Source organism: Chaetura pelagica, unplaced genomic scaffold, assembly GCF_000747805.2.
Source record: "Chaetura pelagica isolate M959 unplaced genomic scaffold, ChaPel_1.0 scaffold72, whole genome shotgun sequence".
Lineage (NCBI taxonomy): Eukaryota > Metazoa > Chordata > Aves > Apodiformes > Apodidae > Chaetura > Chaetura pelagica.
The window spans coordinates 3,253,664-3,276,820 of record NW_009952560.1 but is presented as its reverse complement, the minus strand read 5'-3'; the positions used below and the strand labels follow the sequence as shown (position 1 = coordinate 3,276,820).

Here is a 23,157-nt window from a genome sequence, read left to right as displayed (position 1 = left end):
AAAGATTTATGATTTGCCATATTTCTTAGAATCCATTTAAAACTAGAAAAGCAAACCAATTGGAAATTCAGTTCAAACAGACTTGATAGAATTAAGGGAACAAGAAAATGTGTTTACTAGTTTTCACACAGTACTTCTCAGCTTTCGTGGCTGCTAAGTACTTTGTAAGTGTAACTTCAAATTCCTGTATCTTGCCTGAGAAAGACCCTTTCGGTTATATTTGTGCTAGTCAGTTAAGCAGCCAGGGATCTTCCCTGACCTGTAGGACAAGTAGCACAGCTTGAAACTCTGCTCCCATCCCCAACCACAAACCAAAAGGTTGCCTCAGCTGCAGAGCCAGCTGGAGCTGGTGTGTATCCCCGCGGTGTGGCCAGACTTCACCTGGGAGAGCAGCAGTGCCGAGGCCAGCAGGGTGTGCTGGCAGACATCCCATGGCAGCACTGGGGCTCGGCCTCTGCTCACTCTGCTGCACCTACAGGGCTGTGCTGCCTTTTCAGGAGTGTTTGCAGTGGGCATGTCAGGGCAGGAACTAGCACACTGCGCTGGAGCAATGGCACATGGCTGTGAGGGCTCTGAGCTGCTCTGAGCTTCACATGAAAGAATGTGCAGGTTTCACCAATGGTGTGCTGTTCTGTGTCCAGAAGGAACATGCTGGACTGGTAAAACTGATTTAAACTCTCTGTTCTACAGTTGGTGAAGCTTCGTTGTGTAGCACAGGAGAGGGATAGTCTTTAGTACTTTGCAGTCCTTTGCTTTATACATATAGATCTAGGTCTCCTGCTGCTTTGGCTCAGGAAGTGATGATCCATCCTAGGCAGTTCATTACTAATGCAGCATTCTCTAGGTCAGGATGTGGCAGATCCCAGTTAGGGTTTATATAGGAGAGCTGGCAGGTTGTCATATCAGCTCATTACCTCCCATAGCAGTTTGTTTTGTTTTGTTTTGTTTTTTTCTCTGAGTAACCTGGTATTTAAATTGTATCATTCATATCTCAAGGTGCAAGTTACTTGTTCCCCCTGCCCCAGTTTCTATGCTCTGGTCCTCCCCCCAGGAGTGCTTATAGAGAAGAAAGGCCTTGGATGCCATTTTCTGAATTAGCAAAGGAGGAGTGGCATTGTGATGTTATCTAAGGCTGAAAAGTGTGGATGATAAATCTGATTACAGTCACTGCTGGCTCTGTTTCTGTGCTTTTTTTTTTTTTTTTTTTTTTTTTTTCCCAATATATTTAACAAATTATTCAAGAGTGTCCAGAAGTGAAGAAGGCCAGGTGGACTATCCTGCAGGGAATCACTGGACCTCTGGGATATGCTGTGTTTCAGGTTGCAAGTGGACAGAGGGTGGAACAGGTCCTTCCTTTGAGCCAGACGAGGTCAGTCATCTGGTTACTTGGCAAGACGGTCGCTGCAGTCCCACCTTCCTCTCTTCTCTTCCTCTGCCACAGTCACATATCAGCTTGGCTACAGGATTTGGGTGTGCCACAGTCTACTGGTATTTAAAGAAGAGGTACTTGAAGCCATTTCACTGGCATTTTCTCATTTTGAATTTAGGTGACAATTAGTATTCCTGCAGCATGTTAAGACCCACTACTGGCTGAGGCACTGCCATTCTCTGTAACCATAATAAAGTGGTGAGCACACAAGAGTCTTTTTTTATAAAAAGAAAAGCTTCTGACCATATAGTAACAGAAATCTCACAGTATCATAGAATAATTCTAGGCCATCCTAGTGCTCAGAGAAGCTCTGTTAATGCAGTTTAACACTGTAATTTTTGCCTTGTGCAGATTGTGAAAAATACAAACATCCCTAAAACAGCAACAGAGTTGCTTTATCTGATACTAAAACTAATACTATGCTGCCAGATACTAAAACAGTCACTAAATTAATTTCAGTGCTTTCCTTCCTTAAGCACTGAAATCTTTGTGAGGTGTTACAAATAGTCTGCTTTGTTGTAGCATGTTTGCAGAGGATACAATTTTTCACTGATGACGTGGCAGCAGCAGGATTTGCTCTTCAGTTTCATCTACAGCATGCTGTGTTTCTCAGCCAGCCAGTATCTTCCTCAGCAATGAGTCCAGGTTCAAAAAAATGGGGAAAAATAAGTTACATCTCGGTTTCTTCCATCAGTGTTCAGGAAATCTATAGAGCATGACATGATCTTGATTTAGAGCTGTATAACTCATGAGTTCAACTGCTTTGGTTTGTTCCTGTTTTATTTCATCGTTTACTATGTTGCCAGTCATATATTTTTTATTTTTAAAATGTTTTCTTTAAAAGTCCAGATTTTCTGAAGTCTTATGATGCAGCTGGCACTATCCATGACTATGTGGTTGCCATGTTGTGTGACCTGAAGAAGCCACTCATGTCTGTCCAGAATGCTGCCAGCTGGGGATATTTTAATTGCAGAAACAAAAGCTGGAATACTGACGTGTAAGTGTTAGGGTCATTCAGGGGTTTTTTTGCATTAAAGTTTGTGCTACAGATAAAAAGTGATTGAAGGTTACTCCTAATCAGTTGTGGAGTAGCACTGAAGAACTATGGAGAGTTTAATCTGGTTTGTAGGAGACTTATGTTTAAATTATAAAAAATCTGGCACAGTGTTTTTAGAAACACCCAGGACAGTGGACTCACTGTGAGGGCTTGTGTACCAGTCTGGTATACAGGATCTCCAGTTCTGGGGGGGGGATGGGATGCACAAGTGCATGCAAGGTGTTATCTCTCTGATGGTAAAATACAGTTATTACTCTCTAGTTATTCCAGCTGAACTCCTTTGTAACTAATTAGACTCACTGGAAGCCTTATAGGGAAATCAGTTTATTTATTTATTTGTTTTAATGATTTGTTTTTTCAGGGCTGAGTGCTAAGGCCTTACATATTTCAGGGCTTAGGTTAGGCCAGGACTCCCAAGATGAAAAGATCTGCTCCTGAAGGTATGAAAGAGTGACAGAAACCTGCCTTTGGCCGACTGAACTTTCACTAACCTGGTGGTGTTGCTGTAGCAATGCAGTGTATCTTGCAGTGTGATTATGTAAGGAGTTTGTTGGACTTAATTTTATTATTTGGTTTTTGAACCACTTAACAGCATGAAAGTTTAAAGTTCTTTGACACTTAGAAGTTACTTTTTTTTTTTTTGCTGTTTCTGTGATTGTCCCTTTACCCTGAAACTCTTTGTCCATATGACATCAGTAAGTTCAACTTGCTGACCATGTACTGCTGTATAGCCTCAGTAATCACACTGTATATAAAGGAAAGCTAGTTATTCTTCTAGACTATTCTAGTTTACCCAGCCCATTGAACTGGAATGCTGCCCCTGTCCAGACAAAGTTTTCTAAATAGGTGAAAGCATCCATTAATCAGCAGCCACATCCAGGTTCATCTGTGACTTCAAAGAGGCCTTTGTAGTCGTGCCTCACATTCCCATCCTGCTTTTCTGCAAGAATATTGTTCTGATTGCAGATTGAAAAAATCCGGCTTTCCCCTTCACTTGCTTCCAGAGGTGGGAGACCCTGGCACCATTGCAGGCAGGACAATCTGTGCATGGCATGGAATACCCAAAGGAGCAAAAGTAGGAATTGCTCTGGGAGATTTCCAGTGCTCTGTTTATTCCTGTCTGACTGAGAGGACTGATGCAGGTATGATCATTTTGGTATCTTTTTAGGTTTTCTCACTGTCCTCCTTCAGGGTAGCCTAGTAAAATATCAATTTTATTATTATTTTTTCTTTTCTTTCATGTTCTAGTTCTTAATATCAGTACCTCAGCTCAGCTGACTATCTCGATGCCCCTGGGTTTCCAGCCTCCAGAGACACCAGATCCTTCCTCACCTGTTAGTTATTTTCCCTACTTCAATGGTGACTACTTGGCAGTGGCAGCTTCCCTTAACGGGGGCAATGTGCTGGCAACGTTTGTGGACATGGTGGCACGGTGGACAGAAGAGCTAGGTAAGCTATTGCAAAGGTAGTTAAAGCTTAAAATTGAGGTTGATTAGCAAGGCAAGAGGGAGCTAAGGCAAAGGAACAAGCCTTGAGCTGTTTTGTCATGTCACGTAAGGAACAAAGATGTAACTCTTGGGTCATGCTTCCTAGATCTCTGGAATTTCCTGCAGAAGCTAATGAACCTGCTGGGACAGTCATGCTTGGACTCCACATTCACATTGCCTCTAGGTTTTGTTTGAAGAACACAAGACACATTTCTTTTTGCAAATTGCTTTTCAAAAGGAAAGGTCAGCACATTTGAGGAGAGCCTCTTATTTTGTGTGACTGCAGTTCAAAAGAGTCCTTTGATTAGATCAGTTGCCTTTTGCTGCATATTTTGCAGCATTCTAATGGATTTTAAGACCCAAACTCATGCAATACCTTTTAAGTGCTTAAAACATGGGCTTCACAGTTTGTTGTTTTTTTAATAATCTTTTGGGTTTTGCAATACAGAGATAAGCTTTAAAATTTTGCTTTCAGTGAGTACTTGAAATGAACTTTACATTCAGGTGCAATCCAGCCACTGAAGTTGAAGTCTGCCATTTAGTGCCTTTGAAGATGTTGTTTTGTCTAACTTGGTGCCATTTAGTGCCTTTGAAGATGTTGTTTTGCCTACAATATAGGCAAAGAGGAGTAGTTGGATTATCAGGAAAGGCAGTTTCTGTAATCAGGAAAAGGTTCCTGCTATTGCAGACACTAGATACAGTGGGATGGGAGGACTGTGGTTCATAATCTAGGAAAAACAATTACCTATGGGACATGGAAAAAGATACACAGTATTTTGCTGAACAGGTGGATCAATGTCCATTTTAAGTTACCACACGTTAGCTGCACCAGACCCCATAGTAGTAACATGGTATTTTCCATCTGCAGGAGTTCAGGTTCAGGAGTCTGCCATCTATACAAAGATCATCAAAGCAGCCTTGGCCCAACATGACAGCAAGCTCTCCATCCACCCAGCTATATTTGGAGAGAGACACACCCCTGAGCAGTTGGCAGCAGTGACCAACATTGCTGCCTCTGACCTCTCCCTGGGTCATGTCACCAGAGCTCTGTGCCGCGGCATCGTGGAAAACCTCTGCTCCATGTTCCCTGTGCAGCACCTGCTGGAGATGGGAGTGGAGAGGATCCTGGGCAGTGGCAGTGCCCTCACCAGGAACGAGGTGCTACGCCAGGAAGTGGAAAGGATTTTTCCATTCCCTGCTGTTTATGGGAAGGATGTGGATGCTGCTGTGGGGGCTGCCATGGTGATGTTCCACAGAAAATAAAGGGATTGTTTGAAATGGCCTGGGATGCAACTTCATTTTTATTTTTTACCCCCTTCCTTCTCCTGTCTGTACCATGTTTCACTTTCTTCACTTATTCTGGAGTTGCATTCAGCCTGCCATCTCACTCATTACAGTGAGGGGGGGGAAAGCTTCCATTTAATGTTGTCTGCTTATGGGTGTATACATTTCATTGCTCTTTCATTCCCATTTGTGAAATGAGAAGTAATTATCACATTAAATTTGACTGAGTGACTAGGGAGGATCCATTAACATTCTGCATAAAATGATACTTCATGTGAGGCTCATTTTCCTGGTAAGAAATATATTTAGAAGGATTAGGAGAGATAAGGAGCTGTTAAGTTAGTCTGTTGCTTTCATTAGAGACATCTTGTCCTTAAGCTATCTCACAAGATACATAAATATATGCAGCAGACCAAGATGTCAGCCTTGTGTGGGGAATTTGTTGGCTCTTGCACAGATTTAATGCCAGTTTTCACACGTTCATGTTATTTCTATAGAAGATGGAATGCAGCCTGGGCTTGAACATTGACAGAACAATCAAAACAAAACATGGAGGAATATTATTGTGGTCACCCAGGTCTGGTGCAGTGGACTAAGGTGAAAGGCATGGCCAGGCTAGTACCATGACTGGAGATGCCTGAGATTCAGGGCTTATATCCCAGTGGAAAATATATTTATAAGGTGAGAGGTAACTATTTTCCTGTTTTGGCATCCATAATAGTTTTGGGGTTTGAGTGGTAGAGTGGACCAGGGTGTCTCTGAAACAATCAGAATTTGTGGTAAACTAGAGGGGCTGGCAAACTCAGAGTTACAAATGCCCAATTCTCATATCTTTCAGCTTTGATTTCTCTTTTAAGCCCAAATACAATTAGCATTTTGAGAGATGATGCACAAAAATAATTTGTTCATGTATAAAGTGCAATGCTATTTTAGTGTATTTGATCCGAAGGTGTCTGATTCAACCCTTTGTGTATAGTGTCAAATTGAGCTTTAGCAGAGCACCTGGCAGTCTGGTTTCTCATCTGTTTTTAATGTTAGGTATTGTTCTTGCAAATTCCCTTAAAATGTACAAGTTTTTATCCCTTGTGCTATGCTCTTAGTTTATTCCCCCCCCCCTATGTATTTTAAGGTAAAACATTTATACTTTGTCTAAACCAAGATGGATGTACACCTTTTTTTTCTCAAATGAGACTGGGAAGGAGGTAAGATAGTTTGATGTTAACTAGATACAATTTTATTACTTAGAAGCATGTAGTTCAACTGAAATATGGAAGTGTATTCCTATGTTGCACGTTAGCAACATCAGGACTGACTCATTTTTCTAGTGAGAAAGCTGTTCTGAAATCTTAATTACAGAGATGAATTAATTTCCATCTCCCTCCACACATCTATTCCATGCTGTGTTTAGGGAACTGTTGGCATATATAGGAATTACAGAGAAAGTGTAGGCTAGATTAAAGGTTTTATAAAAAGTCTTAGTTTGTTATATGTAGTTTTCCCTTTTATTATAAAATATTTTTGCATCAGCACATCTGCTTTCATTTTTGTTGCATAACTCCATGGGAAGAGCTGTATCTGGAAAGTATGATCTTCCAGATCTCTAGCATATGCTGCTGTTTTCCATTTGCAGTGGTGGAGAGGGCTCTTAATTGGTAAAATCACTCTCAAGCACGGAAGTTGCAGATAAACCCATGCAACTTGTTGGATGCAGGCCCAAGAAAAAGGACTAAATTCCTTCCTGTTGATTACTGGCCTGCTTTGATAAGCATCCACATCTCCTGAGCTTTTATACCTTTACACCAGGTCCCTGCTGAGATGGAACATGATGCATCCAACAGCTGTTGCAAAAAGCAATAGAGTGCTGGTGGTAAGAAGGAAATAACATCTTCAAAAGAAATACAGGTCAAGGAGACTGATGGAGAAGGTGTCAAAACTCAGATAATAGCAGAAAGCTCCTGAAGTGTGTACCTCAGAGCTCAGTAAGGCTGAAAGAAGCCTGGAATAGAAGAGAGAGAAGGACCAACAAGAAGCTGGAGGCAGAATAAGGGAGACCTTCTACTGATCCATATAGTTTTCAAAGCAGAGTCTCTGAATTGGAAGTGATGGAGTTGATTGTGATGCTGAACAAGATGCTCTGCTCAGCAAAGCAGGAGGAGCACCAGCTGAGGACCTGGCTTACTGGTAATCCATACTTATGCATTAATAAATGGGCATTTTATTTCTCTTGGGTGCAATGTTGTAGGGTGTTTTCAGTAGTATAATTAGTTTGCTATTAAACAGGCAAATATATTACTCTTTTATTCATACATAGATAGGATGATGGCAAGATTGGAAAGATAGTAACCTTCTGTGAAACATAAACCGGATTATTTCCTTGAATGATGTCAAAATGATGCTCAAAACCTGAGGAGCTAGAGGTCTGGGACTTGCTTCTAGCCTAACAGCTACAGCCTGTCAGCTCAGCCTGGTAGAAAAGCTGTTGCTCTAGATCAGTTTTTTGGCAAACAGGTCTCGTGTAAATGATATATTTAACTATATCATAGAATCATAGAATATATCACGCAGTTCTTAATTTTCAGGGTGTTAGATCCATCCTGGATTAGATAAGAACTTTTTTTTTTCCCTTATGACATTAGTATTTAAAAGCCGACTGTTTCATATATATATAACCTAAATAAAACATAGTGGGAACATGGGATGATAGAATGGCCTTAGGACTTTCTGTCATTGCTTCTATCTCAACTCTGTTCAGAATCAGTTTATCTTTAAAATGCTTGGTGGGGTTTTAAAGCCTTCACCCAAAAAAGATGTCCAGGCAGATGACTGATCTCAGAGAAAAGCTCTGGCATATTTTACAGAGTTTTGGAAATTTAAATGGAACTATTACCCACAGAAACAAACATCTTGGTGCTTTGGGTTTGTTTTTTTTTGCAAGCCTGAGTGTATTTACAAAGAGGAAATCTGGAAAAGAGTATCCATTACTAAATGCAATTAAGGGGGATGGAAAAAAAGCAGCAACTTACTGCAATTCTTGTAAAAAGCTTTGCTAATCTCCTGGGAATAGAAGCTACTGATGCTTCTGGTTCCAGAATTGTTCTTAATGATCTTATTACTTTATTCCCTGTTCTTCTAGTGAAATTCACTTGATTCTAAAAATCAACAGACACATAGAACATTTCTGCAGACAAATGAAGTGGAGAAGCAAATTCTGAGGTCTTTACAGTCCAGGCAGCTTGGAGGAGGAATATCCAGCAGCAAATTCCTGTATATGAGAAGGTGTTTACTGAGACTGGACTGTTCTGCAGAAGACAGAAGTTTTGCAATATTTGTAAGTTCTGCATGTATGTTTGAATAGGGTGGTTGACAGTTACTTTTAATCTCCCTTTAGTAATTGTTAGAAGTTGTGATGTGGTTAGATATTCTATCAAAAATATTTCCTTTCCTCATTTATTGTGTCGAACTACAATGTACATGGGATTCAAAGAGCTCAAGTAGATCATACATTTTTTTTAGGATAGATTCTATATTTTTTCAATAATTCTTCCACAGAATTTTTAAGGTTATTTCCCTTGCAGATTTATACTTATGAGGAAATGTCTTTGTCTTCATTATCAAAGGTATTACCAACAGGATTTAGAAATGAAAGCACATATAATGACTAAAACAGGTTTGAGCAAATTGCTAGGATTGACTCTATTGTGTGGATTTAATATTACACCTATTCTGTGGAAAAAAGTTATTCCATTTTCCATAGTCATCTCTCTGATGTTTTTGGCTTAATCCACATTTACATTAAATAAGACCCCCCCAAAATATACATGGATGTATTCACAGTGTATTTTGTCTAAAACTATTTTTATAACTTTCTCCTGAGGTAATTATTGTTCTGTATATTTAGCTTCATATTGCAAATGGAAATATTTTTCTATATGTAATTTTTTATTTACAGAACAATGAAGTTAATAAGATACTATGTTATTCTTTCAGAGTGATTCTAAGGACACACAGAACCTGTAAAGGTGACCTCTGAGAACACAGTGAGTTAAACTGCAGTCATTAGTATTTCACTTGTATGAGGCTGTTTTGCTTCCAGTAACCCTAAATTTGCAAGTTTGAAAACTGATGTTTTCTTTATAGGTATATAGTACAAAATTCTAGAAAATGCAAATGCCTGACAAAATGTTTTTCCCCATCCTACTTGCACAGGAAAATGTAAGTGACCCTTAATGTAAATATCAGCTGGTCCCACAGAACTGAAAATCCAGCTTTAATGTACAATGTAGGTTTGTAAACAACCCCTCTAAATATTTTTGTGATGAGAAATGATGTTGAACCATGATGATGATGTTGCTTTCACACTGAATATACAGAGATACTGACCACTGTAATTTGGTTTATAATGGGAGACTTTATAAAGCTTTAGTAACACTCCTGTGCTCAAAGCCAGAAGATTTCCAAGCAATCTAGGATTTTTGAGGATGTTTCTATGGCTGTTCAGTTCCCCAAAAGCCAGCTATGCAGCAGTTCAAATTTGATGCATTCCTGTCTCCACTGCTGGAGTTCCAGAATATTTTGCATTCGGTGCCATGAAGACCAATGTTAAAAGTTTGATAAGAAAGGGGAAGGGAAAAAAAAAAAAGACTTCTACTTCCACTATAGTGTATTTGTTAACTTGTGTCAAATTCTTTGTGGTTGTAGATCAGATGTTAAGTCATCTCTCATCTGTGGTAGCCCTTCCCTCTCTCTCTGTCTCATGTTTAAGGTGGCACTAATCTCCCAAGAATCACGTACACCAATTTTCATCTACCACTGGCAAAGCTAGTGAGTGATAATTTTCCTAGCTGTGCTCAGCATCATGGACATTCTGCTATGGTACAAGCCTGATACAAACCTGATAATGTATTGTGGCACAAAACAGTTAGGAATTAGAGAAGAAAAGCAGAGATGGTTCAGGTTTGAGGTTGTTCAGACTTTAACGGCTGGAGGAGGATGAGGCACTAGTTTTAAGCAGAAGTGGCTCTGCAGTGAGGTGGCTGGCAAGCTCTCTGGGACACTCTGGCTTGCTTTCTTCATTCTGAAATGGGCAGTGGGGACAGTAACAAAAAGCATGGACCTATTAAACTGCTCCAACTCTGGGCTTGGAGAATATGTGCCCATCTGTATCTCTGCTGGGATGAGAGGAACCAATCCAGTTCCCTGCTGTTTCTGGAAAGTAGCCCTAAGCATAAGGAAACTTGTGACTCCATACAATGCTGACTTTGTGTTTGTGTGGCTCCTCACAGACTGCCTGCTCATCATGTCTTCTATTCTTGGGAAGATGAAGAAATTTGGCAGTTCTGACATGGAGGAATCTGATGTGACAGATGAACCCATGGATGGGGAGGATTCCATGCTGGAAGTGCCCGACAGTCTCCAGGGTACACTGGGCACCAAGGTGCAACCACCCAAGAGTAACATCTTTGCAAGACGTGGACGGTTCGTGATGGGTGATAGTGACAAGGACATGGCTCCCATGGACTCATTTTACCAGATAGATCACTTGGTGGCACCTTCTCTTATCAAATTTCATGCCAATTTGGAGAGGAGGAAACTTCGCAAGTAAGTTTGCCTTGTAAGATTTGTTGATAGTGAACAGTTTGACAGCTGCAGACTGTGCTTGCAAGAGCAGCATTTATTCTCTCTGTGGGTGTGCCTGTTTTTTCAGTTTCACTATTTTCTATGCCAAAATAGAGGAGTGTTGCATCTGAAAATGACAATAGCTGTTGTCTCTTGGCATCTCTGAAAATTCAGGCCATGGATATTTTGCCCAAAATTTGTGATAGACCTTAGTTCATTTGCTTGGGACTCTTCAGGGAATGGACATCACTGAGAAAGCCTGCTAAGTATCTGACTTTAAGTAACTGAAATTTACCCTTGTTAGGCACCTGTCTACAGATTCCATCACAGGCTGTCCAGAAAAACCATTCAAATTTTATGATCGCAGAAGAATCTTTGATGCTGTAGCCCAAGGCAACACAAAGGACCTGGATGATCTGCTACTCTACCTTCAGAGAACCTTGAAACATCTCACAGATGATGAGTTCAAAGGTATTCTTCAGTGTCACATACTTCAAGTTGCCCTCTTCTATTAGTGCTCCTGAGATGAAAACAAAAAGCCATAATTGTGTTCAATGTCTGCAGGAGGTCCTCTAATAGCCATTGCTGCCCTAGTAATTGTGCAATTGATTGGAAAGTTACAGGAGAATTCAGCTGAAATTTTCTGTGAAACCCTGAATGAGTTTTCTTGTCTTTTGAAAAGTACCCCATTAATTCCTGCTTGCCTGGGAGTGGATGGTAGGTTTGTAGTCACTTCTAGATAAATGCAGTCTTTTGTGTTACAGAGCCAGAAACTGGGAAAACCTGCTTACTGAAGGCCATGCTGAATCTACATGATGGGAAAAATGATACCATTCCCTTGCTGCTGGATATTGCAAGGAAAACTGGCACTCTGAAAGAGTTTGTGAATGCAGAGTACACTGACAACTACTACAAGGGTAAGAGAAACAGCTGCTACAGTGAACATTCTTAGGAGTAAAAAATGCAGATAAGATTAGGCAGGGCTCTCAGTCTTCTGCTTGAGGCCTTATGCTTGAGGATGCAGCACCCCAAAGATCCAGTGTGTGATTTCCTGAGTTTGGATGCACTGATTATTAGTGTTAGGTGCAATATTCTGCCATTTTTATATACACTGATTTAACAGCAAGTTCAGGGGACTTGCATTTGCTGTCTGTGCCATCTTTTTTTTTGTTATATTCTTTTTAGTCTGCAAATATTTTAGTTCCACCACCTTACATGGAGCTGAATGAGTTTTGGTGCCTGGCAGCTCTCATTCTGTGCTAAATGGTGAAGGTTTCTCTCTGCTGGGTGTCTCTGTAGGCCAGACTGCTCTTCACATCGCCATTGAGAGACGGAACATGTACCTGGTGAAGCTCTTGGTCCAGAATGGAGCAGATGTTCATGCAAGAGCCTGTGGAGAGTTCTTCAGGAAAATCAAAGGGAAACCTGGCTTTTATTTTGGTAGGGATGAGCACAGTATGGACTTTATTGATTGTTATCCTAGCATTGTCCCAAGTGCAAGATGCTTAATAATCCTGTTTTCCTGGGACTGGAGGCTCAGAAGTACCAGATAGGCTGTTCCACCCTTTAGTCAAATATTTACTCCCAAAGGCTGAGATTATAAAGAAACACAGTTGGTAGTTGCTGGTGTTCAGGGTGAGCTTGGTGTCTGCATCCCTTGGTTTTCTGGGCACTGTATTCTTGGAAAGGTTCTAACCTTCTATTGGTTGTCCTGTCAGTGCTTTTTTTTAAGCAGCCATGTTTCTGTGGTGCAGTTAAAGCAAAGAAAATGTTATTCTAACAGCTACCACATGTGTTGGTGCTATATCAGATAGAGAAAGTCACTTCTTCTCATGGTGAAAGACAAAAACATGATCTTTGCTCTGTTTATGAACATGTAGTCAAAGGCTTCCTGACCACTCATTCCTATGGCTTGCCTGCAGGGGAGCTGCCTTTGTCCCTGGCTGCCTGCACCAACCAGCTCTGCATTGTGAAGTTCCTCCTGGAGAACCCATACCATGCAGCCAACATCACTGCTGAGGACTCCATGGGCAATATGGTCCTGCACACACTGGTGGAGATTGCAGATAATACTAAGGATAATACCAAGTTCGTTACCAAGATGTACAATAACATATTGATTCTTGGTGCCAAGATTAATCCAATCCTGAAGCTGGAAGAACTTGCCAACAAGAAAGGGCTGACTCCGTTAACTCTGGCAGCCAAAACAGGGAAGATAGGGGTAGGTGAGCAAATGTGTTTAGTTGTCTCATCACTGTATCAAGTTACACAGAGTGCATGCTAAACATTTATGCAGGACAGATTTTATCACTGCTTGTCACTGGGGGCTTTTAATTAAGAGGATTTGATGCTGCATTATAACGTGCAAAATTGCATAATCCTTAAAGGCTGTGAAGTGTGTGTGTCTGTGCCCAGCTGGCATTATTCATCTACCACTGGTGTGCAAGGCAGCCTGGATGGAAACAGAAAGAGGGTCTCTGCTATCATCTGGACTGCTAGAGGCCTTCTACTTTTGACTGGCTGATAAAACTCTCCTTCTAGCAGTCCCCATTCCAAATGACTGCTCAGAGATGTGTAACATACATCTCTGGTTCTCTCTTGCAGTTTTGAAACAGACAGTGGAAAGTTGTGAGCAGTGTTTGTATTTCTCATCCCCCAGCACCCAGCGAGGAAATTAATTTTGTTTACTTCAGACTTTGATCTCTGCAGTGCTCCAGTGGTTTGACTTCAGCACAGTTAAACTAGAGAAAAATTAGCCATCCTGTCTTGTGAGGAACTAGAAGTCCATTAGCACTGAAGTGTTTGTTGTGTTATTTTGCAATTAGATTTTTGCATACATCCTCAGACGGGAGATCAAAGATCCCGAGTGCAGACACTTGTCTCGGAAGTTCACTGAATGGGCTTATGGACCTGTCCACTCATCTCTCTATGACCTGTCCTGTGTGGACACCTGTGAGAAAAATTCAGTGCTTGAGATTATTGCCTACAGTAGTGAAACACCAGTGAGTATGCACCTCCTTGGCATTTTATTCCCAGGCTAGGGCACTGCTGGGGAAGAGCTTCATTTTCCACACAGTGCTTCTTTTGTCTCATTTCTAGAAAACAATAATCTCCCTTCCTGAATTTAAGGGTACTAGAGGGAACATTTGCTGAATCATAGGATCATAGAATATACTGAGTTGGAAGTGACCCATCAGGATCATCAAGTCCAACTCCTGTCCCTGTGTAGGGCAGCCCATCACACCAGGGACTGAATGTGCCTGAGACCATCATCCAAATGCTTCTTGAACTCAGGCAGGCTTGGTGCTGTCACCTCTCCTCTGGGGAGCTTGTTCCAGTGCTTGACCACCCTCTGAGTGAAAATCCTTTTCTTGATATCCAACCTCAGCCTCCCCTGATCCAGCTTCTCACCACTTCCCAGAGTCCTGTCATTGGTCACAGGAGTGAAGACATTAGGACCTGCCCCATCCCTTCCCCTCATGAGGAAGCCACAGACTGCAATGAGATCACCCCTCAGCCTCCTCTTCTCCAAGCTGTATAATCCAAGTGATCTCAGCCACTCCTCATAAGTTATCCCTTCCAGACCCTTCCCCACCTCGTGACTCTCCTTTGGACACTCTCCAATAGCTTGATGTCTTTTTTATATTGCAGTGCCCAAGATGAGTATCATTTACTGTTTTCAAAGCCCAGTACATACTGGTCCCATCAACCTTTTCCTCTTTCTCCTTCTGCTCAGAACCGTCACGAGATGCTGCTGGTGGAGCCCCTTAACAGGCTGCTGCAGGACAAGTGGGATCGGTTTGTCAAACACTTATTTTACTTCAACTTCTTTGTCTATACCATGCACATCATCATCCTCACTGCAGCTGCTTACTACAGACCTGTACAGAGTGAAAAGGTGTGTTACTCATCTCATATATCAGGGGAACCACCCAGTGCATGGTATCTCAGATCTGCCTCCCATTTGCATGTGTGCTCCCAACATCAACATTTTCCTCCTTCCTGAAGGTGGCAGGGAGACTTTGACCCTCCTTCTGACCCTCCTTCCTTCCCAATCTTGCCCCCTTGCTGCAACAGCTTCAGAAACTTAGCCTGTTACCCCAGAAATGTAGTTGCTTTCAGCTGCTGGCAAGGCCAAGTCTTTCCTATCTCCAGTTCCACTTAAACATCTGTCTCCTTGTCTTTTACAGCCTCCTTTTGCTTTTGGTCACACCATGGGGGAATATTTTCGAGTTACTGGAGAGATCCTGAGTGTACTGGGAGGTCTCTATTTTTTTATCAGAGGGGTAAGATAGTTTAAACTTTTTCTTTGTTGCTGTTTGGGTAGATGTAGGAGGAAACCAAACATGCCTTTCCTATTCATTAGCATTAGCTGCTAGGATAGTCCATGTTTTAGTCAATAGCTATAAATCTTTGGCTTAATTAGGAGTTCTCAAGTTGCTAATGAGCCCACAGGCTAAGATACAATTTTATCTGTTGTATAAGAAAGAACTATCTTTAGAAGTCAATGAGCATCTCAGCAATGAGTCTGGCCAAAGCTTAAGAATGGGGTATTGCAAACAGCCAGGCCTCTCTCAAAGGTTATCTGTCTTAGTCTAAAGTTCCTGCATCCTCTTGGCATCCAATGGAGAGTGCACAGTGAATGGTCCTCAAACCAGGGGCTGAATAAGTTGTTGTCTCCAAAAGAGACACCAAGAAGTCTCATGTTACTGGAAGTCTTCCCTAGAACTTGTGCCAGTGTTGTGCTCGAGCTGTTCATGTGAGATGCTCTACAGACACCACCTCCCTGGGATAGGTATCATTACTTAGTTAATGCATTCCATGGGATACTTAATTCCTCCTTGGATCCAAACCTGGCCTTTATTCCTTTTTCTTTTTTCCTCCAGATACAGTATTTCATGCAGAGGCGCCCGTCGTTCAAGACACTAATAGTTGACAGCTACAGTGAGGTTCTTTTGTAAGCTCCAGTATCTTTGATTACATTTCAACATGAAACAAATTAATGTGTGAAATCTGTTGCTTTGGCTGAAGCCACTTGTAATAGGTAGATGCTTTGCTAGATTTTCCTGGCTCCTTCCAAAGTACTTGCCAGTGGATATCCTAGCACTTGAACAAAATGGGTCTGGATCTGTAATCTCCTTTGGGGGTAAAGGAAATTAAGTGTCTACAAGTTCAGTGATTGTGTCATGCAGCAGTTAGGAATAGATGTCCCAGCTGGGCTTGCAAACAAGTATATTCCTTGGATGTGCAGAAATCCTCCCATTCCTAAAGGGAGCTTTGCCTCTCAATAATTTGGGCCTTTTCTCTTCCCAGCTGGGGTGCAGCTAACAGGGCAGTTTCATAGATTCATGGAAAGAGAGGGAATGCTGAAGAAATTAGTGTTTTCAAGAACTTTTCTTCCCTCTAGTCACAAGAAAGGGCAGAGATGAGACTATAGAAGTTTGTATGTGGGGAAATTGAGGAGTTTGCAAGAGGAACTGTAGGACTTGAGAAGGGAAAGAATGAAGGGAAGAATGGAAGTGTCTGACAGAGCTCCTCTGTGTTTTAGAAAATCCCTCATTCTGCTGCTGTGTACCTTATGGGGCTCCCCTGTTCCCACAGCTGTGGCCAGCTCAGTACTCTGCACTCAGACCATGCTTGTCTTTCAGTTTTGTTCACTCCTTGCTCCTCCTGAGCTCTGTGGTGCTGTACTTCTGTGGCCAGGAACTCTACGTGGCTTCCATGGTCTTCTCCTTGGCACTGGGCTGGGCTAACATGCTGTACTACACCCGTGGCTTCCAGCAGATGGGCATTTACTCTGTCATGATTGCAAAGGTCAGTCCAGTGGCCAGAAAGGCCTCAGGAAGGTGTTGCTAACAGCCCCATTTCTAGGAGATAAGTCACCATATCTACCTCCATGATTCCTCTGGGAAGTCTCATGTCACTCAGCTATACTGGGCCATTATTTTTTGAGTGAAGAGATGCAATTTAAGTTGTGCAGAAAAAAACTCCTGTTCCTTATCCATATATTTTATAAAAAGACTTTAAAATTATTGTCGTTGTTGTTGTTGTTATTAATATTAATATTATTATGTGCCATGCTTTAAAATAGCTATAGCTGGATGGGCATGAATCATGAATGAGAGGAGACTGAGAACAGTGCAGGCTGCTCTGGTGTGAAATGGCACAGCTTTTCTATCAGTTGGAAACTTCTTTAGGTGTAGTATAAGTGTTACCAAACAAAGCAATTAGCTAATAGGCAGCAGCTGGCTAATAAACCTCTCTAGCTGATGTAGCCAGCTAGCCTGGGAGAGGAAGAAAGATACAACTGTCTTAATGTGATTTAAATTCACAAAGATGAAACTATTTGTGGTGCATGTATCTTGCATGTGTGTGCAAACTGTTGTTTGAATAGCAGACAAACATGTTTTCTATACTGAGGCTGGTTATCTCAGCAGGATGAGCAATAGTTTAAAGCATGAACAGCAACTTACAGCAAACACCTTGAGCTGAAGCAGTATTTTCAACAGCTTCTGATGCAGTTTATATGCAAGTTTTAGCAATATAAAAATACTCTGTTTCCATGTTGCAGATGATCCTTAGAGATTTATGTCGCTTCATGTTTGTCTATCTAGTATTCCTCTTGGGATTTTCTACAGGTAATATACTTGGAGTTACTTTCTGTTTTCTTAAAAGATCTCAGAAAATGTTATTTTTCAAGTGGCTGAGACTTGCTATTTCCAGCTAATAACCAACAAATTCACCTAATTATAAAAAAGAAAATCATCATCATAATTATGTGCAGTAATTTCATACAGCTTTTCATCTCTGGGTGTCAAATGGTTTTGCAAAGCTGAATGGAAAACCAGTCATCCTGTTTTATATCGATAAAGCTGAGGCAAGACTGAGGGAGTCAGTGATGGGGAATATTTTATTAGAGCACTGGAGACAGTCAAGATAACAGGTCTTGCCTTTATGCTCATTTTCATTGCTTGCAATGGAATGATGAGCTCAAATTGTGTTTTTATCCTACGTATGTGACTCCTCTTTTCCAACAGCTGTGGTGACTTTAATTGAAGATGACAATGAGGGGCAAGACACAAATAGTTCTGAATACGCCCGGTGCTGCCACACGAAACGAGGCCGCACGTCCTACAATAGCCTGTATTACACCTGCTTGGAGCTCTTCAAGTTCACTATTGGGATGGGGGACCTGGAGTTCACAGAGAACTACAGGTTCAAGTCTGTCTTTGTCATCCTTTTGGTTCTCTATGTCATCCTTACGTACATACTCCTGCTCAACATGCTCATCGCATTGATGGGGGAAACTGTGAGCAAAATTGCACAGGAGAGCAAGAGCATCTGGAAACTCCAGGTACACTGGTTCTGTGAGGCTGCTAGCCAAGGGGGTGGGGAATCCTAAGAAATTTTAGATCTCTAGGAACTGACATGTTTCTAAATAACAGGTCACTGCTTCTTTCTGGTTCTCCTGCATAGTTCCCCAAAAAAGTGTATTAATTCCCTTTCCATGTGTATTTGATGTTTTGCCTGAGCAGGTGTTTCCAGTGTTCCACAGATGTTCAGAATTTAAGAAAACAAGTACTTTAATAATTAGACAGAATTTAGAATTAGACAGACTATGAAGGCAGGGATTATGCAAAGGGAAAAACAATCTTTACCAGCCTCTCAAAAGCACTGTAGTTTTTGTTTGAGGTAAGAAAGGGAACTTCTTAGTTCTAATTACAGGGCAGAAATTCAGCATTTTTGATGACGTATTCACAGATTGTGATGCTTCAGAGATGGTTACAATGCCTGGTCTAGGATGGTGACAAGGATAAATCTCAAGGTTTTTAAAGTAAAGGCAGAATTCAGGATTTGTATGACTTTGAAACAGCAACTTCTCAGTGATCTGCTTTCTTCTCCCTGGTAGAGAGCCATCACCATCTTGGATATTGAAAACAGCTACTTGAACTGTGTGAGGCGCTCGTTCCGCTCTGGGAAGAAAGTCTTGGTGGGGGTGACACCTGATGGCCAGGATGATTACAGGTGGTGCTTTAGGTAACCTGTTTTATTTGTCGAATGAACAATCTTTTAGAGAGAAACAACATTAAGGGATCTGGTAATGGGAAGCAGAACTTGCCCATGGGAGTGCTCTGAAAAGTAGTGCATGAACACTGCTTACAGCAGTCAGTTTAATCTGTTTTCTGAGTCAGACCTGAGGCTTGAGAGCTGGCAATTTGTAATATAAACTCATCCTGGAGTTGTCTGATGATCCTTAGAATAGCTATTTTTCTATTGTTCTCTCCCCAGGGTAGATGAAGTGAACTGGTCCACGTGGAATACCAATCTGGGCATAATCAATGAAGACCCTGGGTACTCTGGGGACCTCAAACGAAATCTCAGTTTTTCTATTAAGCCTGGCAGAGGTGAGGGCTTCAGGGGCCTAAATCCTAGTGTGGACTACACACTGGTGATGAAGCAATATCAGTTAATTGTTAGAGGGCAGTGAGTTTATGCACTTAATGGCAGTAGCTCAGTGAATGGCTTTTCCAGTCAGCACAAAATGTAAAGGATTCTGTGATTAAGTGGGCTTATCATTCCCATAGCAGTTTTACTCTCTGAAATAGAAGCCCCATAGATTCATCATTCTGATTGTAGACTTTACAAGGCAGATAATATGTGTATAATCTGAGGAGATGGGATAGGGCACCATGGCAGCCAAGTAGCCAAGAAGCTGCTTTGGAGGTTCCCAACTCATATGATCAGTCTTTGCTGAACTTACAGTTGAAATATGGAAAACTCATGGAAACGTATAGAGAGGAAAAAAAACAACAAAACAAAACCAACACAAAATCCTTTCTTCTTGCATCTTTCTTCTTCCTTCATCAGCTTCCTATTTAAACAAATTGTGTATTTTCTTCTGTTTCTGTGCAGGAGAAAAAAAATTAACCATTCCTTGCCTATTTAGTTTCAGGGAAAAACTGGAAAACGTTGGTTCCACTTTTAAGAGATGGAAGCAGGAGAGAAGAGGCTCAAAAACTACATGAAGAAGTCAAATTGAGGCCTATTTTGGAACCTTACTATGAGCCAGAAGATTCTGAGACAGTGAAGGAATCAATTCCAAAGTCAGTCTAATCTTATTTTCTTTTTGAGAAGGTTAATTCTGGTTGCCTTTGTTAGTCCTCACAAGCAGGGCAATTACAGCAGTTAATTCATAAGAACAGGGATTTATGAAAAAAGGTCAGAGGACTTAAGAAATTATTGTGTGCAAGGATTTATTAAGTATCCTAAATAAACTACTTGTTGTTTAAACTCATGTCTTCATGGTTGTTTTTAATATGAATCTGCAAGAAACTGTCTATACTACTTGGTTTGTATTTCCTTGGCTAGATACTTGCATCTAGGCTGTCTCATGAACTGTTAGAAACAGTTCCCATAGTTGGGGTTTTTTGCTGGTTTGTTTTATAAATAAATACATTGAAAATTCCCCACAAGTCACAGCTTTTCGTAAGGTGAATTCACAGTTATTGTTACTGAGACTGAAGGCTTAACAAGATCCCAAATTTGACATTTATTTAGTTAACAGATGAACTTTGCACAAAGTAAGAGATGGTGGTTATAGAGAATATATGTTTTGAAGGTCAAATGTATAATAATGTATAACAATAATAATCTTGAAATCAAAGGGTTTTTTCTTGACTTTGACAGCAACAACAGGAGGAAAGAAATCTGGTGCTGCAAATCCATCTGGCTGGACTAACAGAGAGAATCAGGAAAAGTATCTGAGAGAAAATAGGCAGATATGCTGAAACTAAAGAGAGAAAAGAATAGTAGGAACTTTGGCACCCTGGTGAAAAATGGAAGGAACTAAGGGTAAGAAGATTTGTCTTGTAGACAGCTGGCCCAGTGTTTCAGTGCTGGACCTGTGTCAGGCAGAAAATGTAAATGATTTTACCTTCTTTCCTTGTTATGTGTCACTAAAGCACTTAGACTTAACAGCCTTTAGTGCACAAAACATGGTCCATATACAACTATCCTTTAAGCCATCAAGGTTCTTAACCATGGGTTTCAGTGTTTCTGTGCAGTGTTTCTGTGGTTGCACTTGAAAGACAGTTGTGCCGAAGTGCTTCTGTGAAACTGGGTCAGAGTGTGCAGCCTTTGCCAGGGAAAACCTGTCATGCTTGACCTGTGACACGTTCAAGGGCAGTGGTCAGGGAACATTCATGTGAGTCAGGGAATTTGAGAAGTGGTGTGCTGGATGGGTCAGCTGCAAATTATTAGGAAAATTGCAAATCAAAGACACAGAAATTGAGCCAGCCTTTGAAAGATAATTTTCATCAATACCTATAATTTTTCTGCATTTAGCAAGGTACTGAAACATTCACTGTTCTTAAAGAGAAGCAGTTAGTACATTTACATACACACTGCCCCTCACTGCTACCACTGCTAGGGTTGTTTAATGTCAGTTCTTTTCCTAGGCTCAGGATTTCTCAGAGTGCTCCCTTCTCCTAAGGTACTACAACAATATATTCCAACGAAGTCTTCAAGCATCCAGCTGCTTTATTTGAAATAGTAGCACCATCTAGAGGGCTAATAATTCTTGTTTCTTTTGCTAACATCATTCAAGACAAAGGTAATTTTATTTTCAGAGAGTTTGTAGGATGTAACCAGAGAAAATTGCCAAAGAATTTGAAAGAATTGCTTAAAAAAAAATCAGAATTTAAATCCGACAGGTTTTGTCTCTGTTGGGTGGGGAAACCACAAGAGATGTTTGAAGTAGGCAAGTTAAGTTTCATACCATTACAAAGATGCATCTCTAAACAGTTGGTAACAGTCTCTCTGGGTTCCACTCAAGACTTCACTGAACATGGCAAGAGACAGTCCATCTGCACCACCAGAACAGCTAAGTAGACAAAACAGTCTGAGACAGTGAAATAATTTATTATTAAAACCATTAAAAATAAATCTAGAAGGGAGCTGACCAGAAAAACACACATTTATTCAGTCTCAGCAGACCAGGGCTCTGTTTGCCACAGTTTACTTCCTTAATCTTCATTCCACCTGGGTGCATAGGATTGCTTTTGGTAATGAAAGTGTATCTGTGCTCAGGGGCAATGGGTGGGATGCCTGTGGGGGAAATACTGTTCTGAATGGACAGGGAGCACTAAGATTCACTCCCACAGTGCAGGGCTGCATCTAACTCCCAGGGAAGAGAGGTGGCTTGTCAGGAAGTATTTATGCTTCAAGAATAGCTTTGCTAGGACCAGCACCTTTTATTATGCTAGACACCTGCCCTGGGTGAGGAGGACTGTGGCTTTGCAATAAATTATCTTTACTTGGATGGTTTTGGTGGATGTTCTGCTCACCTTGGCAGATGTATTTTGCATGGTCTTGCAGCATCTATGTCTTCAGCACTCAATGAGTTGTCTTGGTTTGAAGTTTGTGTAATTATTTCCCACTGTACAAAGTAAGAAACAGTATATGATTCCCGTGCCATTCCTGGAGGTATGCAGGTGGTAAAAATCTGTCCTCTCACAGTTAGTCACATTAATTTGCATCCACACTAAGTGCTTAATATGAAATGACCAGGTTCAACAACTGTGCATATACATCAGCTCCCAATAACCTCACTGGCTCAAAAGCAAAAGAGAAGGGTGTTGATGTGCTCACCTCCTGTCTGTGAATGACAACTGGAATTAGCAATGACTGCAGATGTGTGTGGGTTGGGAGACAGCACACTAGACATTGGAACATGTCTAGTCAGCCATGTAAACTGACCTGTTGTGTCTTTCAAACTCCACTAATTTCTGCATTAGTTGAGAAAAATGTATATCCTACCTGAGAAACTTGGAGCCACCCAGCCTGTTGTTTGTGTGCACTTGTGCTCTCTGCAACAGCTGCCTTTGGAGTCTGGAGAGCCCTTGTCCTGATTAAACATTAGTGCTAATCTCTTCTCAGGCAGCACAGTGGTAGTTTTTAGTGGGGTCCACAGAAGACACCAGGGCCCACAAGAGGGCCCCCATGCCCTTTGGGGGATTGCTGCCTAGTCCCTCTGGGCTACTCCTTAATCCACTTGCCCCAGGAAAACCCTCAGACACCACTGTCTTGCTTTGCTTTGCTTCCTCTGATCAAATTAATTATGCACAATCATATTTACCTTTGCCAAGTGCCAGCTAATCCTATCACTCTTCTGTGGCATCTTTATCCCACTAGCACATTACTCAGGCATCTTCACTGGGTCAGTACTCAAAAATCCACAAGATGTGTGCCCAGCAAGTGCTGCTGTGCTACAAAACACAGGGGGT

General features: G+C 41.3%; 2 protein-coding genes across 2 annotated transcripts in view; both read left to right on the top strand.

The window, feature by feature from the left end:
• SHPK (sedoheptulokinase) overlaps nucleotides 1-5,259 on the top strand; it is an 8,368-nt gene extending 3,109 nt beyond the window's left edge. Inside the window, exons 3-7 of the mRNA XM_009993196.1 lie at nucleotides 1,320-1,503; nucleotides 2,274-2,426; nucleotides 3,453-3,628; nucleotides 3,735-3,935; nucleotides 4,842-5,259. Of these exons, the coding sequence (XP_009991498.1) occupies nucleotides 1,320-1,503; nucleotides 2,274-2,426; nucleotides 3,453-3,628; nucleotides 3,735-3,935; nucleotides 4,842-5,236 (1,109 nt within the window). The 3' untranslated portion in view covers nucleotides 5,237-5,259. The remainder of the gene's footprint in view (nucleotides 1-1,319; nucleotides 1,504-2,273; nucleotides 2,427-3,452; nucleotides 3,629-3,734; nucleotides 3,936-4,841) is intronic.
• A 5,287-nt stretch (nucleotides 5,260-10,546) lies between these two features.
• On the top strand, nucleotides 10,547-20,080 carry TRPV1 (transient receptor potential cation channel, subfamily V, member 1). The gene is made up of 15 exons (XM_010009079.1): nucleotides 10,547-10,855; nucleotides 11,178-11,344; nucleotides 11,638-11,790; nucleotides 12,173-12,313; nucleotides 12,796-13,094; nucleotides 13,699-13,875; nucleotides 14,610-14,771; nucleotides 15,064-15,159; nucleotides 15,760-15,830; nucleotides 16,522-16,687; nucleotides 17,445-17,511; nucleotides 17,911-18,227; nucleotides 18,783-18,910; nucleotides 19,163-19,278; nucleotides 19,821-20,080. Exons 1-15 carry the CDS (start codon nucleotides 10,554-10,556, stop codon nucleotides 19,985-19,987), a joined length of 2,529 nt encoding a protein of 842 aa, XP_010007381.1. The 5' UTR covers nucleotides 10,547-10,553; the 3' UTR covers nucleotides 19,988-20,080.
• Nucleotides 20,081-23,157: the final 3,077 nt, after the last annotated feature.